Genomic DNA, 18,825 nt, shown 5'->3' on the forward strand with positions numbered 1-18,825 from the left:
TGATTTAGAGATATCTGTGGGATAACAAAAAAGGCATTAAAAGAGCTTGGTTCAAATTATTGTCTGCTACTTATTAGCTAGGTGAGGATAGACTAGTCATTTAAACTCTCTGATCCTTGATTGACTCATTTATAAGTGGGGATTATTATGCTTAAATTTCTTTCATTAGATTGTTATAAGGAGAAAATTTTTGCTTTGTAAATTGTAAAGTATTAATAAATGTCAACTATTATAATATTTTTATTTGTTTAAAAGATTGAATGGATCGGATTGTCTCTGAAATCATTTAGTTTTTCATCAGGTATTACTCTGGCTATTAAAGATATGTACTGTTCCTAAAACTAAAACTATTGCATTTATTGGCAATTCTCTAAAATAACTCATGCTTAATTACAATGAATTCTATTTAAATTTTCTCCTAGGCCATTGTTTAGATTATACCACTATGTTGGATAGAGAAGCCAAGCCATACAAAGTTGATCCTTTTGTAATAATTATGAAATTCATGTTGGGGTGAGTTATGTTTTTCATATGACTTAATTTTATTTAGAGGCTAAAACAGCATGCCATTTGGTAAATATCAGTTCCCCATGTTATTGCCCTTCCTTCACAAATTGGCTATAAACAACTTATATTATGATTTGAAGTAATTCAAAATCAGCTTATTTACAATTGTCTTTTGTAGTATACAATAAGAAATTAGACAAGTTCTGTTACTATATTTTAAAATATTTCATATTTTGAAATAAGGATCACGATACTTTTGTTTGTAGTCAATTCTAGAAATTATCCATCTTCCCTGTTCCAAGGTAAATCTTCCCTTTTCCTTTTAACAAAGAATAAGTTCAGCAGAAACAATTGCTAAAATAATCATTCTGACATTGTATGCAACATTCTTCATCTCCTGCCTTTCCTTGAAAAATGAATTTGTATTTTGTTATCTATTATCTGGGAACATTTTGGTTTTTTAGTTTTTTATATTTCTTATGACTTTTGTATTGACATTGTTGTATCGCATATATTGCTATTTTGTTTCCTTTTATTTTCCTCTGATGTTACTTAAATTTATCAATGATTGCTGCATAGTAGTATTCCATTACATAAAGTTTGCATGTACTTATTCACCACTTGAACACTTACTAGCTGTGTGACCTTGGGTAAGTTACTTAAGCCTGTTTGCCTCAGTTTTCTCATCTATAAAATTAACTAAAAAAGGAAATGGCAAATCGTTCCTGAATCTTTGCCAAGAAACCCCGAAATGGGGTCATGAAGAGTCAGACAGGACTGAAATGCCTAAATAGCATTTATATGGTGCTTACTACGGGCCAGGCACTGTGCTGCTAAGCATTTTACAGTTAACAAAGTGTTGTTATTAGCCCTATTTGACAAATGAAAAAACTAAAAGAAACAGAGTTAAGTGACTTTCCCAGTGTCTCACAGTTAGTAAGTATCTGAGGTAGGTTTGAAACTCAGACCTTTCTAGGCCCAATGTACTATGTACAGTGCCATCTAACTGCTCCCATAAAGAAAAGGCATAATTTGCTTATCATCTTGTATTTTCTAGTAAAGCTTATAGCAGTTTAAATTTCTTTTGCGATAACTCAACTTTGAAGTTGGATACAGCATAGTGTGGTGCATTTGGAATCCCAACAAAATTAGGCTAAATTATTTCAGAGGTCCCTACTAGCTTGATCTGTGACCCTATTCAGCATAGAATCCCAGACTTTGGCCATTCTTCCCTTCCTCCCTCTCTCTTTCTTTCCTCTTCTTCCTGCCATTATGGTTAAGGTACTTTCCCAGAGTCATACAGCTAGTAAGTTTCTGAGGCAAGATTTTAATTCACGCCCTCCTGACTCTAGGAATTGTGCTTTGTCTACTGTTCCACCTAGTTGCCCCCTCACCTCATTATTTCTTTGTCTCTTTCCTATTCTACTTAATTCCACAAACAGCCAGGAAGTGGTTGGGCTAAGAGAACTTCTTTTCTAACTATTCATTACCCAGCCATTTCCCCAATATATTATCAGGGAGAAATAAAATTCAAAACCCTAGAAAAGGGTAGTCACTTCAGCCTCCATGATGCCACCTTGATCACCCCAAAATCTGGGGTGTTAGGTGCTGTACTTCATTAGTCACTGAAGCTACAGTTTGTGATCCTGAGCAACCCTTTTGGTTTTCTACTCAGTTTCCTTGAGTAACAAGAATTATTGTTCCTTCTGCCAATTATTCTCACATTAATATGATGATTGAATTTATAGAAAGCATTAAAAAAGGATGTTTGGGGAGCTTCTGTGTACTGCTAAGTTGCCTGGGGTATCTGGCATCATGTACCTAAGCTGCTAGCACCATAGGAGTCAGAGTCAGGGAAAGATAGATCCAAAGAAAGAAAATGCAAGATGAGAGATGCAACTCTAGGAATAGTGCCCCATATTTAATTTACAAAAAACTTTTAGAATGACCAATAAAAGGAAAATACAAAGTTATGGGAATAGTTATGATAAGAAATTTTAAAAAGGAGCTAATAATTAAAGAACAAAGTCAAACTTTAATAGACTCATAGTATCTCAGAGTAGAAAGTGATTAACTTTAGAAGTTAGCTCCCACTTAAAAGCCAGATCCCTTACAACTCATGTAGTAAATGATCAACTGACCTCCACTTCATCAAAGGCGTTGCTTCTAAAGACAGTTCAACCCAGTCAATCCTCCCATAATTGTTAAGTCCCTAATTTATACAGACATAGTAGTACTAAGCCCTAGCAATATAAAAAATAACAACAGATTGTCTCTGCTTTCAAGGAATCTGTAATCTAAAGGAGGAGATAATACACAAACAACTATGTTCAAACAAGCTATTTACAAGATAAATTTGAAATATTCAACAGATTCTCACAGGGAAAATAAATGTATGTACATATATAAATATATAGAAAATAACTTCAAAGTAGTTTTAAGAATGAGGGCACTACCAAACCAGGGATATCAGGAATGATTTGTGCAATGACACATAAACTGAGATTTGAAGGAATAAGGAATTCTAAGGGACAGAAGTAAGGAGGGAAGTCAGTTTATATTGTAAAGTACAACAAGTACATTGTAATCATGAAGTAGAGATGGTGCATTTTCAGGGAAACAGAAAATGAAACATCCTCTGTGGGGAATAGCAAATAGTTTACTAAGACTGTACAATAGAGTACATAAAAAGAAAAAGTATTAAAGATACTGAAAAGTCAGAAGAGGACAAGTTGTGAAAACTGTTAAATCCCAGGCAGATGAGTTTATAATAGATCTTAGAGATAATAGGGAGCCACTAGAGTTTTGAGTAAGGGGTTGACTTAGACAAATCTTTGCTTTGCTTTACTTTTAGTGGCTATTTGGAAACTATATTGGACTAAGGAGAGACTTGAGATAGGGAGATCCAAAAATGTAATGCTATTGAAACAGTCCAGGTGATAAAAGATGAAGGCATGAACAAGGATGATGGCTGTGTGAATAAAGCAAAGAATATACATAAAATAGATGGTGTGAAGTAGAAATGACAAGATTTAGCAATAGATTTGTCATGTGGAAAGTAGAAGAGTTGAAGATGACATCAGGGTTGTAAAGATGAAGGATATGGTACCTCTCATAGAAACTGGAAAATTAGAGGTAATGTGGCTTTTGGAGGGAAAAATCATTAATGTTTTTGGACATATTGAGTCAGAATATTTTACAAGCAACAACAACAAAATAATTACCACAATTAGAGTCACACAAGACCTATTAGTGTCTTCAATAAAAGACTGCAGGCCTTGGATTATTATATATTGAAAGTTCAAAAGACTAGAGTTGTGATGGAAAATATTATATAAAGCAAAATTAAGCATAATCCTGAACATTAAAATATTGGGCATTCAACGAATTTGTTGCCAAAAAAAAAACCCTAAACTTAATAGAAAATTTGACATATAAAAGCCAAGAAAAATATAGGGTAAACATCAAAGAATAATTTTGAGGAACTCAGTAAAAACAAATCGTTCATATTTTACTTGTGGAAATGTAAACCACATGTCTAAAATTGTCATAGTAATTGGATAGTTCAAAAGAAAGTTGGGATAGTATGATATGATTCTGAAAAGCAAACCATGTAGGAAAAGGTAAAAATATTGATTATGTTATATGAATGATATGCAAGAGGAAGAACTGACACAGAGGAATTAGATGGGGGATGAGGGCTGGTAGTTGTTGGAAATGGGTTACAGTACTTATATATCTAGAAGGTTATAAAACTCTCCAAAATTTGTAAAGAAATAAGAAGAGAAGGGAATAGGACAAGACAGGATATAGAACGGTATGGAGATTAAGGGGAGTGGGATAAGATGTGTAGATTAATGGAAATGGAATAAAGAAGGAAGAAAAAATTGGAAAAGGGAAGATGGGAAGGATCCTTGATGGGGCAGAGAAGGTTAAAGTAATAACAAGGCAAGATAGCAATTGGAAGTAAAATAGAAGAGTTAGCAGAGATAGAAAATGAGATGTGTAGAAACACAGTAACAATTAGGCATAAAATTAGGAAAAAAATAGAGGTAGTTATCATTGATCTCAAAGTCAAAGTTAAAAAATGATTCAGTCAAAAGAGAAATCTTTATTATTATGTCAGCCATAAAATTGTTTTAGACTATTCAAAACAACTTTATAGTGTACAGTTAGAATATTTGCTGTGGCACAGGGAAGGATAAGTTGGTAGATTTAAAAATACATGGACAGACTTGAATGTAAGATGTTGCTATCCCTTCAGAGACAGGATAAATAAGCATAGTACAACCCTTAGATTTCTATGAATGTACTTGTGTATGATTATAGACATCTAAGTGTATGTGTGTATGTATATGAGTGTATGCACATTTGTATGTATGTATATGTGTGTGCTCATGTTTGTATATATAAATATATCCATGCTTACTGTAGTCTACTTGTGAGAGGTTAGGAGGAGGAAAGGGGGAAAAAGAATAAAGTAAAAAAGTGCACAGCAGAAAACAAAAGAAAACATAGTTCTGAAAACAATATGTTCTATTATTATATATGTCTTCTTGAAATGGAGATTTATTGTTACATATTTTGAATCCTTTCATGTCCTGCTATGCACATGAAAGTTTTTTCCTTTTTTTTGTTTTTTTTTTCTATTTTGTATTTGTCTTAAATAAATACATCTAATTTAAAAATTAAAAGGTAAATAAATATGCCACTAATGAAGATGAAATTGAAGCAATTTTAAGGAGTTATTTGCCCAATTATATGTCAGTAAATTTAATAATTTAAGTGAAATGGAAAAATAGTTACAAAAATATAAATTGCTTAGATTACCAGAAGAGGAAATAGATTATCTAAATAGACCTACTTTAGAAAAAGAAATTGAACAGGATATAAATGAGATTCTAAGGAAAAAGAAACTCCAGGCCCAAATGGATTCACAAGTGAATTCTAGAAAACATTTAAAGATAAATTGATTCTGATATTAAGTAAATATTTGAAATAATAGGCAAAGAAGGGATCCTACAAAACTTTTTTTATAAATCAAATAAAACAAATATTGATACCTAAAGCAGGAAAAGTAAAAATGAAGAAAGAAATTTATACACCAATTTCAGCAAAAATCTTGAATAAAATACTAGCTAAAAGAGTATATATTAGAAAAATTATGCATTACGACTAAATGGGATTTATCCTAGGAATGCAAGCATTCAAATCATGTAGGCATTATTTGAAGGAAAACTATTAACATAATTTATCATATTAATGATAAAAGTAAAACAAATGGTTTTATTAATAGATGCAAAAAAAAAAAGCTTTTGATAAAGTACAACACTCATTTCTATTAAAAATGGCATAGGTTAAGTGTGATGACCACATATTTTAAAATCAGCCAGAGTCAGGAATTCAGGTTGAGGGAAAATCTTTAATCTTTATTCTTTTTGAGGTGAAGGGGAATTAGCAATGTGAGCAGCTGCCACAGGAACCAGCCAGCAGTCTCTTTCTGTCTCTCTTCCTGCCCCTCTGCCTCTACCCACCAAAACTGTCATTTCCTATACAACACATCAGGACTTGCACAAAGAGTGGGCAGGGGCCATTCTTTGTCCAAGCATATATATTAATAGAGTATGGTCCAATTACTATTTAGCCTCACGTGCTTGGGACCTCAGTGCATCAATTCGAGCTTCAGCCCATTACAGTTAAATTTTTCCCTTTAGATTGATTTTTAAAAGTTTATCTAAAACAATTAGCAAACATTATTTGCAATAGGGATATACTAGAAATTTTCTCAGTAAGCTCAAGTGTACAACATGTCACCAGTATCATCTAATATTATATTGGACATCTAAGCAGTATCATGAGAAGAAAAAGAATTAGAAGGATATAAAGCAAATCCACATAAATTGTCACCATATGTATCACAAACAAAAAAACCTGCAAGAAGAGATAATAAAGGATAATCCATTTAAAATAACTGTAGATAGTATAAAATACTTGAGAATGTAGCTGCCAAAAGAAATCCAGGAACTATATAAACAATATTAAAAAAAAAGTTTTCTACAAATGAAATCATATTTAAATAATTGGATAGATATTAATTGTTCATTAGTAAACGAAGCCAATATAATGAAAACTTTACCTAACCTGATTTATGTACAAAAAATTATTTTTATTGGATTAGAACATATAACAAAAATTCATTTGGAAGAACAAAAAGTCAAGAATATCAAAGGAAAATGAAATACACACACATATATATGAAAGAGGTTTAGCAGTACCAAATCTTTAGCTGTATTATAAAGCAGTAATTATTAAAACTATCTGGTGCTGGCTTAGAAATAGAAAGGTTGTTCAGTGGAACACAGTTAGACATAGAAAATTTATAGCAGCAAATAAATATAGCATTTGACCTTGTATTTTATAAGTGTAAAGACTTAAAATTTTGGGACAAGAATTCATGATTTGATAAAAAGTGTTGGGAAAACTATAAAGCAGTATAGCTGAAATTGGACATAAACCAACATTTTATACAATTTATCAAGATAAAGACAAAATGAATGCACGTTCTACATATAAAGAGAGATAGTATAAGAAAAGTTGAAGAATATGAAACATATTTATGACTTATGAATAGTTGAACAATGTATGGGGTAAAATGGATAATTTCAAAAAAGTTTTTGTACAAATAAAACAAATGTAGTCAAGATCAGAAAGAAAGCAGAAAATTTGAGGGAAAACTTTTTCAGATGGTTTTCTCAGATAAAAGTCTTATTTATATCTCAAATATATTAAGAACTTTGTAAAAGCTGTAAGAATACAATTCATTCCCCAACTGATAAATAGTCAAAAGATATGAACAGGCATCTTCAGATGAAGAAATCACAATTTATAGTTACATAAAAATGCTCTAATTCATTATTGATTAGAGAAATGAAAATTAAAATAACCTTGAGCTATCATTTTTTACCTATCCAATTAGCTAAAATGACTGAAGAGGAAAGTGACAAATATTGGAGGGCATATGGAAAACATGGGACATTAATTCATTTTTAGTGGAATTATAAACTGATCCAATCCAATTAGCTATCTGGAATTATGCCCAAAGAATAATTAAATTGCTTATACCCTTTTATCCAGACCTAGAATGTCTATTTCCAAAGATGATTTAGAGAAAAGGAAAAGAACCCATATATTTTAATTTATAGTACCTCTCTTTATGATGGCAAAGAACTGGAATTTGCAGGGATGTCTGTCAGAGAATAACTGAACAAGCTATGGGATAAGGTTATGATGGAATATTATTGTGCAATATGAAATAGTTCCACGATAAACATGGATAGATGCATGAAATAATGAAGAGCAAAATGAGCAGAACAAGAGAACATTGTGTACAGTAACAGTACTATTGTTTTGAGAACAATTTTGAGGGAATATCATTTTTGACTATTATAAATATCCAAATTAACTGCAAAGGACATAGGAAATAAGATGATGTTTGCTTCCAGAGAAATAACTGATAGATAAAAGTAGGTATAGAATGATTTTACATATATGTATGTATGTGTGTCTGTGTATGTACATATACATATATGTATGTATGTATTTGTGTCTAATCATAACCATCTGTAGAATGGGGGAAGAAAAAAGGGAAGGAATAGCAATTTATACATATTAGAATTTTTATGTGCAATCATTTTAATCTGTATTATAGAAATGCTTGTTTTATTCTGTAAATTAAAAATAGAATAAATTTTTAAAATAAAATAAAATATAAATACTTAAAACAACTAAACATAAATGATTTTTGTTTATTTTACTATTTTGGTATCTGTAGAATTGCTCATTTTTATTACCATAGATAAAAATTAACTACATTCTTTTATGTCATAATGAAATTACAACACAAACATAGTTATTTAAATAATTAATTTGATAAATATTTAAAATTTTAATGGATATCCTTATCCCCTAAATTAGGGGTTTTTAATATGAACTTTTTAAATGTATGTTTTTATAATTGTTAATATAAATTATTTCTTTTATAATTTCATGTATTCTTTTTTATTCATTTAAAAATATTCTGAGAAGGGCTTTGTGAACTTCTTTAGATTACCAGAGTGGACCAAAACACAAAAAAAAGGTGGAAAACTCCTGTCCTATACAGCCTTCAGAATTTATTTTACCTAGATAATTGCTTTAAAGTTTTGCTTTGTCTTCTTTGAAAATGTGTCTTTGTAGGACAGTAGATACTAGTCTTTGATTAAGTTTGAACTATTGTACTTTTGATTTTTTTTTAAAAAAACTTCTAAATGAATATGATGGTTGAGTTTTATAAACATGTTTAGACTAGTTAAATGATAACTATGTATATACATAATATCTGACTATATGCATGATATTTTAATTAAAATATTGTCTTTTTTTTTCTTTACAGCTATAATTGGTTTAAAGAAATTTGGGATAGTTTCTTCTTACCAGAATTAGATGCCATTTTTCTGAATACACAAAGCATGTGTTTCCCACTTGTATCATTGGTCCTCTTTCTGTTTGGAACCAGTATTGCGTACTGGGGAGGCATACTTTCTTCTTTATCTGTGAGGCTTCTTTCTTCACTGTGGCTAACTTTAAACAGGTAAAAAAGATAAAAAACTCATTTCAGTCATTGTTTAAATCTTTCTTCTTTAAGGTTTAAGATTATAGTTTAAAGCTATTAAATATTTTCATAAGCTATGTTCTTAAAAGAGAAACTTAAAAATTAGTTTATATGTTTCCCTAAACATTAATTGTAGATAATTCTGTAGATAATTTACAAATTAATGACTGTTCATTTTTATCATCATAGGTAGTTATTTTAAGATATTCTTTTTTTTTAAAAGCAAATATGAGTGAATTGAAATATGTTTGAATTTGACTATCCTACATTTTTCTCAGTGGGTAGCTCAGTTTTAGGACTGTTATTTTTGTATTCTTATACCTATAGTAAAATCTTGACATAATGGTTCCCAATTAGTATTTATGCTTATACACCTCAAAACTGTTTTATGATGCCATTTTCTCTTTATCATATCATTCTTGGATCATTTGCTAGAATTTCTGGCATGAACTAGTTATAAGTAATTCTCTCCCCCTTGCTTGTACGTGCTCAGATATTGTATTTTCAGTATCATTCCCTGCTTCTTGACTTCATTAAAATATAATTATATCCAGTTCTTCTACAAGTTTTTAGGAAAATGAAAAAAATCCCTTCTCACTAAAAAATATTTGGAACCCTAGGCTCTAAGATTTAAATTAAGGTGAATATTCTTCACAACAGGTATATAAATAGAACTACCACTTTATTGCTAATTGCCCTCCTCTATTTTGTAAATTCATCACTTTAGTTCTTATTAGCTATAATATGTATAAATAGAATAGATAATATGTTTAACTTTGATTTCTACTTCTGCTTGTAATTTGAAACTCTGAAAATATCTTTAATTAATTAAAAATGTCTTGAAATACTTCTTGCACTTAAAAGTTTTAAAATTCCAACAATTACCATTATTTAAGATTGTTATAAACCTAGAATTTTCTTAAACTTATCTTTCCCATTGGGACCACATTGTTTCTAATATATGACCATAGGACTGTTTAAACATTTTTTTTTTCAATTATGAAACATTTTTTTCTCCTTTTGCCTTCCTTCTTCTTTCCACTGATTAGAGGAAAGGAAATAAAATACAAAACCCTTTTAACAGATAAGCATAGTCAAACAAAATAAATTTCCTTTTTAGATATGTCCAAAAATATGTCTCATTCTGCATAAGTCTGTCACCTCTTTATCAAGGGGTGGATAATATCCTTTATTGTCATTCATGCTTGGTCATTGCATTGATCAGCATTTTTAAGTGTTTCAGAATTGTTCATTATCAAAGTGTTGATGTTACAGTATAAATTATTGTCCTGGATTTGAGCTGCTTTTTAAAGAATTTTAAAAGACTATATTCTTGTTATTTTAGACCTTCTGAAATCCCCAACGACTCCAGATTGATAACAACAAGATTATCACTTCTGATTATGCTTCTGCTAATAATTGGTTGGACAACTTGTGGAGCACTTGCAATACTTCTCATCTATCTTTACTATGTATTTAAGGTATCAACTTAAAAGTCTTTTAACTCAAGTGTTAGAAGGTTCTCATCATTATAGTAAATGATTATTTACTATATATATATATTTACATATATATATGTAATTATTATTATAGTAAATATTCCATACAGACTCCTCAAAAAGAGTTTATAAATTCTTTTTAATATTATGACACTTGTGTATATTGGTTTGATAAGCTGTAAAATGGTACTTTGCATCTATAAATAGTTAAGCATAGTAAAATTTGGTGCTTAATAGCCAAAAAAAGGAAAAGAGGAGAAAACAAGCATTTATTAAGAGCCTTCTATGTGCTGGGCACTGTGCTAAGTACAACTACTATCTCATTTGATAAAAGGAAAATAGAGGTTAAAATCCATCTTGAGATGTGAGAACAGTAACTAGATTTTCTGTAACAAATCTAATAGTTGCTATGGGAAAAGTAACATGGTTTAAGATATGGGAGAAGGTGGCTTACACATACTTAGAACAGTGATGGTAAGTCAAATAATGAAAAAATTGGTTGAAGCACAAAACTATCAACTTAGAAAACATATAGAAGATTACTTACCTAGAATAGCTTGCTAGTTTATATATAGAATTAAGAGAGTAGGTAAAATAAAATAAGGCAATAATAGTGCAGGAAGATTGTAACAACTAGTAAACTGAACTACTTTTTTTTGAGAGAAAGGGGAGGCAGTATTTTTCTTCTTTTATTGATATGTTTTATTTAATATGCTTTTAACATTGTTATGCAAGGGCTTTTTTTTTTTTTTTTTTTTTTTGCCACCATCATCCCTCCTTCCTTACTTATTTTGGATATAGCTGTTATGCGTAGCAGTAAATTAGTATAAATGGTTCCCGTGGAAACTAATATTGCTTCTTTCATGGATCTGTCATCTCATCAATGGAAATGTTATCCTCAAGGACGCCATTCCACAGCCATGCTTTCTCATCATTCTTGTCCAATAAATTCCTTGTGAGTGTCCACCCAACCTGCTTAGAAGTTTTCCTCTGGATCTCTTGAAATTGTATAATTTGAAAATGATTTCCACACAAGTAAAAAAATGTCTGCTAAGAAATCAGTTTTCATTTTTTTTTATGGAAACTGATAATTACTGTTGCTGATAAATCAGTGGTTATTTACTGTTATACTACTAACTTTATAGAGCAAAAGATCAAAGTCACTACTAAGTTAAAAAAATGACATTGTATGCAAGATACAGCTTTTTTTTTTTTTTTTTAAAGAGGCAGTATTTATGGCAGGGTATTGCCATTGCAAAGGCAAGCAGGGGACATGAAGTACACCATGTAAAGAACAAAGGAGGCTAGTTGGGTTGCATTGCAGAGTGTAGGACAGAAAGTAATTGCTATTGAGACTAGAAAAAATAGGTTGGAACCAGGTTGTGAAAAAATTTAAATACTAAAAAGAAAGGTTTATTATTTTATTCTAGAGGCCAAGTTAATTAATAGTGCAGTAGTAACAAACTCAATTAGAAATGGAACCACTAAAACTTTAAAAAAAGATCCCTACAGCCACATATTAACTTTAAAACCCACATATTAACATTATGTTCTATTGTATTTTTATTTATTTTGTTAATTATCGGCCATTTACATTTTAAGCTTATTCAGACCTCACTCAAGAATGTTTGATACTTCTGGAGTAGGTGAGTCAATAGTCAGATGTGAGCTTACAAATAATTAGTGTATAGAATGGCCTGAAAAGCTATTCTTGAGGCAAGGAAATCAGTCAGGAGACTATTGTAGTAATCTAATCAAGAGTTGATAAGGGCCTGGACTAATGTGGTAGCTGTATAAATACCAAAAAAGGGTTGATTGCAAGAAATATTATGAATGTAGAAACAATAAAACTTGGCAACAATTGGCTCTGTGGGGTGAGGGAATGTGAATCTAAGATGTTGTTGAGGTTACATATTTAGGAGAACAGAAAGATGATAGTACCTTCAATAGAAATTGGGAAATTTGGAAGAAGAAAAGCTGAGGGGAAAAGATAATGAGTTTAGTCCTGGATCTGTTGAATTTAAGCTATCTCTGGGACATTCAATTTGAAATGTCCAACAAACATTTGGTGATGCAGGACTGAAGTGGAAGGGAGAGGCCAGAGATAGATAGGTAGATCTGAGAGGATATGCACAGATAATAGTTGAACCCCTGGAAGTATATAATAACAGGCAGACAAAGAAGAGGGCCTGGTTACCATTCACAGTTAGAGAGTATTCTGTGAACATTTAGCCAGTAAAGTAGTAGTCAAATATGTTGGAGAAAAACAAGAGAAAGTTAAATAAGGAAAACAGTGAGAGAAAGAGAGAATATGATGCAATCCAACAGTTGGATTAAGGACGGAGAAAAACACATTAGAATTGGCAATTAAGAATTGAAAAAAGTCATTTTAATTGAATAATGAGGTGGCAAGCCAGATTGCAAAGGGTGAGTGCAGGCAGCAAGCAGAGACTGCTTTTTTAAAAGAAATTTGGCTGAAAGGGGAGGAGAAATATAATAAGATAGGAAGAAAGTTAAATAATTTAGTGAATGATTTTTTTTTTTTTTAAAGGATAGAAGAGACAAGCATGTTTGGAGATAGTAGGGAAGGAAACAGTAAAGAGTGAGAGAATGAAAATTCAAGTGAGCAACCTAGTGGAGAAAATTGTAGAAGATGAGTAGTGATTAGACTGGGCAAGAAGAATAGACAGGAAGAAAAGAGTAGAGAGTGGGAGATATCAAAGTTTGGAGGATGAAGAAAAAGGAGAAGAAGAGGGACACATTGAATGATCTCCATTTTCTAAGTTAAGTAAGAGGCAAAGTCCTCAACTTAGAGAGGGAGAAGGAGGAAATGTGGGCGATTTAAAAAGAAAGAGGACATTTAGAATAGCTTCTATGGAGCATAAAATACAGAATTAATTAGGAAGAAATAGAATTTCCTTGCTCTCTGATTGTTTAGTCTCCAAACAAGGATTTTTAAGTATTTCTCGATCCAAAGCAAGTTTGTGAACAAAAATTCATTTCTTTTTATAGATTATTAACTTGTACTCCAACATAACAACACTGAAAAATAACTCTGATGTGGTAAGTTGGTTTTTTTTTTTTTTTTTTTTTTTGGCAAAATATACTGTATATTTTCATCATCTTGAGCAATTTATCATTTTAGAATGGAATCAACTTGCACTTAATTTTTATGAAAATAATAGATCATTTTGATTACCCCATTTAAAATCATTAATTACTTTCTCTTCCTAATGTCTTGCTAGATCTTTTATCCATGTTCCTTTATAGCTTTTAGAACTCTATGGTTACCGTCTCTGGCCCTTATTGTTTTTCAGTTGTACTCCATCTAGTAAAGAGGTGATTTTAGCCTTTGAGCTCCTTGAACATCAACTGTTCACTTCTTGATTTTTAAGGAAATATGAAGACATGAAATATTACATTCTCACCTTCAAGGCCCAGTTCTTCTTGACTTCAATGAAATTAGTCATTTGTCATTCTATGAATTATTCTATCCAATTCTGTCCCTACCAAATTACTTTTTGAAAACAAGTTTGGAAGCAGCTACACCCAGAGAAAGAACACTGGAAATGAATATAAACTGCTTGCATTTATGTTTTTCCTCCCGGGTTATTTATACCTTCTGAATTCAATTCTCCTTGTGCAACAAGAAAACTGTTTGGTTCTGCACACATATATTGTATCTAGGATATACTGCAACCCATTCAACATGTAAAGGACTCTTGCCATCTGGGGGAAGGGGTGGAGGGAGGGAGGGGAAAAATCGGAACAGAAATGAATGCAAGGGATAATGCTGTAAAAAAAATTACCCTGGCATGCGTTCTATCAATAAAAAAATATTAAAAAAAAGAAAGAAAGAAAGAAAGAAAACAAGTTTGAAGAATTTTAAATTTATGGTCCTTCATCTTGGATAAAAGTTTTATTTATTGTGAGTTAAGGAGAAAAATATATAGAAAGATCACCTTTGATGATCTATTTAAATATAAAATTGAGAGTATAGCTAATTCAGAAGACTCAGAAGTTATTTTCAGTTGTGCTTTTAAAAAGATAATATATATTATTATTAAGCACATTCTCAGTTATGAGGATTGTATTATATACATCTTTGTTTTCTAAGTAAGTCTATTTAAAAGATAACAGTATCTTAAATCTGGTTTTGTTTAATATAACAAATCTTTTTTTTTTTTTAATTCTTGTTTTACTTATAGATTCAGAATATCCCTGAAAGAAATGAAAACAATACAAATTCTTCCATTGAAGAAACAGAGAAGAATGATGGATCTCAGCAAAACCTTCCTCCAAAACCAAATGTACTTCCTATAGGTTTAGTCATTGATAATGCTGAAGATAATTTTAAGATGCATATTACTATTGTTAACTTAGTAATATGGATTGTATTTCTCAGTATGCCGTCCTTAATTTATTGGCTAAAGAATCTCAGGTAATGATACAATTAATTGTTTAGAGTTCTGTAAAAACTATAGTGTAATTCTGACTTTACTTTGGTTTATTTCCATTAATAAAACTTAAGATTTCAGATACCCAAACATCTTCTGGTCAGTGTATGAAAATTTGACTAGAAAAATTTATATTGAACTTTCTCTTTGCCAGAGTTCTTCCTCTATCTTATTAAACATAAGTTCCCATAAATATTTAACAAAAATAGAAAGATGGAACTTTTTTTACACTTTATTATAGCAAAAATAGTTGCATTTGAAAAGTTTAGGAATAAAAAATGGATTTTTGTGTCAATGTAAGATATCCTTAAGTTGAACTAAAATAACTTTAGTAATAAAAATAATTTAGTGACTAGGAAACTAACATTTCCTATCCTAACTGAAGTCACAAGTTATATAAAAGCATTCAGTAGTGCTACATAATTAGTTTTTAGAGATTCTATTTTTATAACTTTTTGGAAAAGCTCTTATTTTTTATAAGGGTTTTTCTTTTGATTGTTTTGTTTTTATTTTTCCTTCAGAGTGGTATATTGAATGGGAAAGAATATGAAAGCTTATTAGTTAAGAAACTTTTTTCTAGGTAAAACTTCAGAGCATTTAGTGAATCCTGCTCAATATGGATTTGACAAATAAGATTATATACATTTTAATTAGTTCTCTAATCCCTCATTGTCATTAAGGTTCAGGCTTTTGCTAATGGATCAATTTTATTTGAAGATTTGTAGCTTTGCTACATCTCTTAAATATTCCCTTTTTTATTCTCTGATGCTACTATCACTCCGTGCAGGCCTTATCATTTCACATGTGGACTGTTGCAATAGCCTCTGTGGGTCTGCTTGTCTCAGGCCTCCTCTCATTCCAGTCCATTCTTCATTCAGCCACCAAAAAGATTTTCCTGAAGCACAAGTTTGACTGTGCCATTCACCTAATTCGATAAACTTCAGAGGCTCCCTCATCTCCAGGATGAAATGTTAAATCTTTTCTTTGGTGCTCCAAATCCTTTGTTACCCTAGTACCCCCATCCCTTTCCGCTCTTCTTATACCTTACTCCTGAACACTAGCATACTTTGATCCAATGATGCTGATCTCCTGGCTATTTCATGAGCAAGACTTCTGTCTCTTGGCTCCAGGCACTCTCTCACCATCATCATGCTTAAAATTCTTTGCCTCCTCATTTTTCCTGGCTTCCTTTAACTAAGAATATATCTTCTCCAGGAAGCTTTTCCCAACCTCTCTTTGTTCTGGTTTCCCTTTAAATTACTCATATTTATCCCATACATATCTTGTTTATATATATATTTGTTTGCTTGTCCTCTTTTCAATTAGATTATATACTCCTTGCGGATAAGGACTGTCATTTGTTGTTGGGTTTTTTTGTATCACTAGTGTTTAGCATGGTGTCTGGAACATAATAAGTGCTTAACAAATTTCTAACAAATTTAACTCATAAAGTTAAGTATATTTTTGTAATTTTTTTTTCCTCTCTGGACTTCCTTCATACCTCAGTCCCATATACAATATTTTATGAATGAAAAATGGCCTGGAGAATTGGTATCTAGGTGATAAAAAAACAATTCACATTTTGTAGCACTTGCATGGCCTCATTGCAACCCTGTGAGACAGAATGTATATTCCCCCCCGACTTTAAACTGTAAGTCTCTCCTTCCCATGATTTGTGGGTGTTACTTAGATTAATACTGATATGAAATAACCATGTCTTTGTAACCACATTTTTTTCTCTTTCCCCCAATAGGTATTATATTAGACTTAATCCTGATCCATGTAAACATCTATCATTTTTCCTCGTTCCTACTTTGGGGATCCTTGGGAATTCGGATATTGTTTCAATAAAGTCGAGGTATAGCACTTTAATGTTTTTATTTCCCACATAGATTTTTAGTCCTCATTTATAGCATATATTTCATATTTGGTAAATAACTTTAAATTACTTTTATCTTTGCTAAGGTTAGGTAGCTTAGAATAACTTACAATAGGAATTATAGTGTATATGCAGATTTATACTGGCAACTACTTATGCATTTCTGAAATTAAATTTATATGTATCTTCAGAGCATTTACACATTTAATTAGCATTATGTTGTTTTTAAACACTTCTCCTTATACCTTTCTGTAATGTCCGGGCTAGCTTTCTGGAGGTCCTCCGGATGAGCCTTCATCTCAGCAGCATAGTCACCATGAGGATGGTCAGGAATAGAGTCTAAAGTCTTTATTGTCTCCTTCACAGTTTGTTCACTCTATGTCCTTAGTTCTCTCAGCTCTTAAATATGCTATTACAATTACATCATTACAGCATACTGAGTATGTGTGAACTAGAGAACCATCACATCACCATACTAAGTACTACCGTGTTTCCCCGATAATAAGATAATATTTTTTTTTTTGGACAGAAAAACACTAGAGGGCTTATTTTCAGAGGAGGGCTTATTTTAACGAACATTGACAGCAATTTTAATAAACAGGTAAATGGGAACAAAAAAAAGTACCTTTATTCAATAATGATCATGTCATCTTCTTCAACAACATCATCATAAGTGTCCATACCTTGAATTCCGTCCTGGATGTCTTGCGCCTCTATTTCCTTCAGAAGAAGTGGACCCAATCTGTCATGTCCAGCAATAAATCTCTCTTTAAATGAACATGTCTTGCCCAGGTAACCTGCTCATAGTGCCTTGGCGACACAGCTGTCAGTAATTTTATCCCATGACGTCTTCACCCAAGTCACGACTTCTTGCAGACAGGGCTTCACAAAGTTTCCACACTGATTTCTTTCCATTCTATTTTCAATGTAGTCATTGACTTCCATGCGCAAATGGTCCTGAATGGCTTGTTTATTGCAATATCAGGGGTCTGGAGATAGGCAGTCATTCCTGCAGGAATCATTACTTGATCTATTCTTCTCTCTGCAAGGAAGTTCTTCATTTCTTTAGCGGTGAGTGCTGGCTGAATCCCAGATTATCAGACCTCTTTGGTTACCTCGCATAACAAATGGCAGCATTAAATCAACCCACTTTCTTTTAATGGCTTGTGTACACCAGGCTTTTTCGGTTTCAAGAACGTAAATGCCTGATACACATTCAATCTTATCTTTCTTGCCCTTACTGATGATTAGAGGTGTGGCTTTCTTTCCATCCAAATGAATTGCCAAAACACAGGTGACCCGTGCAGACAGAATAATAAAATTATGACCATCAGTCCTTCTTTTCACTCCATCATGCCCCTCAATAATGTTTTAACCCCATCATGCTCCCTGAGTGCTCCTTCTATCCTCCATGATGCCCCCTGAGTTCTTCTTTTGTCCTCCATCATGCCTCCTGAGTTCTTCTTTTATCCTCCATCATGCCCCCTCACTCCCGCTTACATACCAGGTTTTTATGTTGTCCTGCCTCAGCTCTCCTCCGCGGCACTGCTCTCAATGGCGCCAGCAAGCAAATCACTGGGGAAGAACAGGATGATGCGCTCACTGCTGCAGCTCTGATTGGATGCAGCTCGGATCGCGGCGTGCGTTTCACTTGGGGGAGCGGGGGGGGACAGTGCATACAGAGGGTACCGTAATATAGTATGTAGCGCAGGGGATCACCTTCACTACAGTAACAATCTCAATAGGGCTTATTTTCGGGGGAGGGCTTATTTTAGAGGAATCTTACACAGTAAGGGGAGGGCTTATTTTCGGGACACATCTTATTATCAGGGA

The 18,825-nt window shown here is 32.1% G+C and overlaps 1 protein-coding gene across 1 annotated transcript in view; it reads left to right on the forward strand.

The window, feature by feature from the left end:
- Positions 1 to 18,825, forward strand: part of LOC127554443 (GPI inositol-deacylase-like) — an 81,200-nt gene that overhangs the window by 54,303 nt on the left and 8,072 nt on the right. Inside the window, exons 19-24 of the mRNA XM_051985967.1 lie at positions 423 to 513; positions 8,939 to 9,136; positions 10,503 to 10,638; positions 13,669 to 13,719; positions 14,865 to 15,097; positions 16,867 to 16,971. Coding sequence (XP_051841927.1) covers positions 423 to 513; positions 8,939 to 9,136; positions 10,503 to 10,638; positions 13,669 to 13,719; positions 14,865 to 15,097; positions 16,867 to 16,971 — 814 coding nt within the window. The remainder of the gene's footprint in view (positions 1 to 422; positions 514 to 8,938; positions 9,137 to 10,502; positions 10,639 to 13,668; positions 13,720 to 14,864; positions 15,098 to 16,866; positions 16,972 to 18,825) is intronic.

Source organism: Antechinus flavipes, chromosome 3 (genome assembly GCF_016432865.1).
Source record: "Antechinus flavipes isolate AdamAnt ecotype Samford, QLD, Australia chromosome 3, AdamAnt_v2, whole genome shotgun sequence".
Classification (NCBI taxonomy): Eukaryota; Metazoa; Chordata; class Mammalia; order Dasyuromorphia; family Dasyuridae; genus Antechinus; species Antechinus flavipes.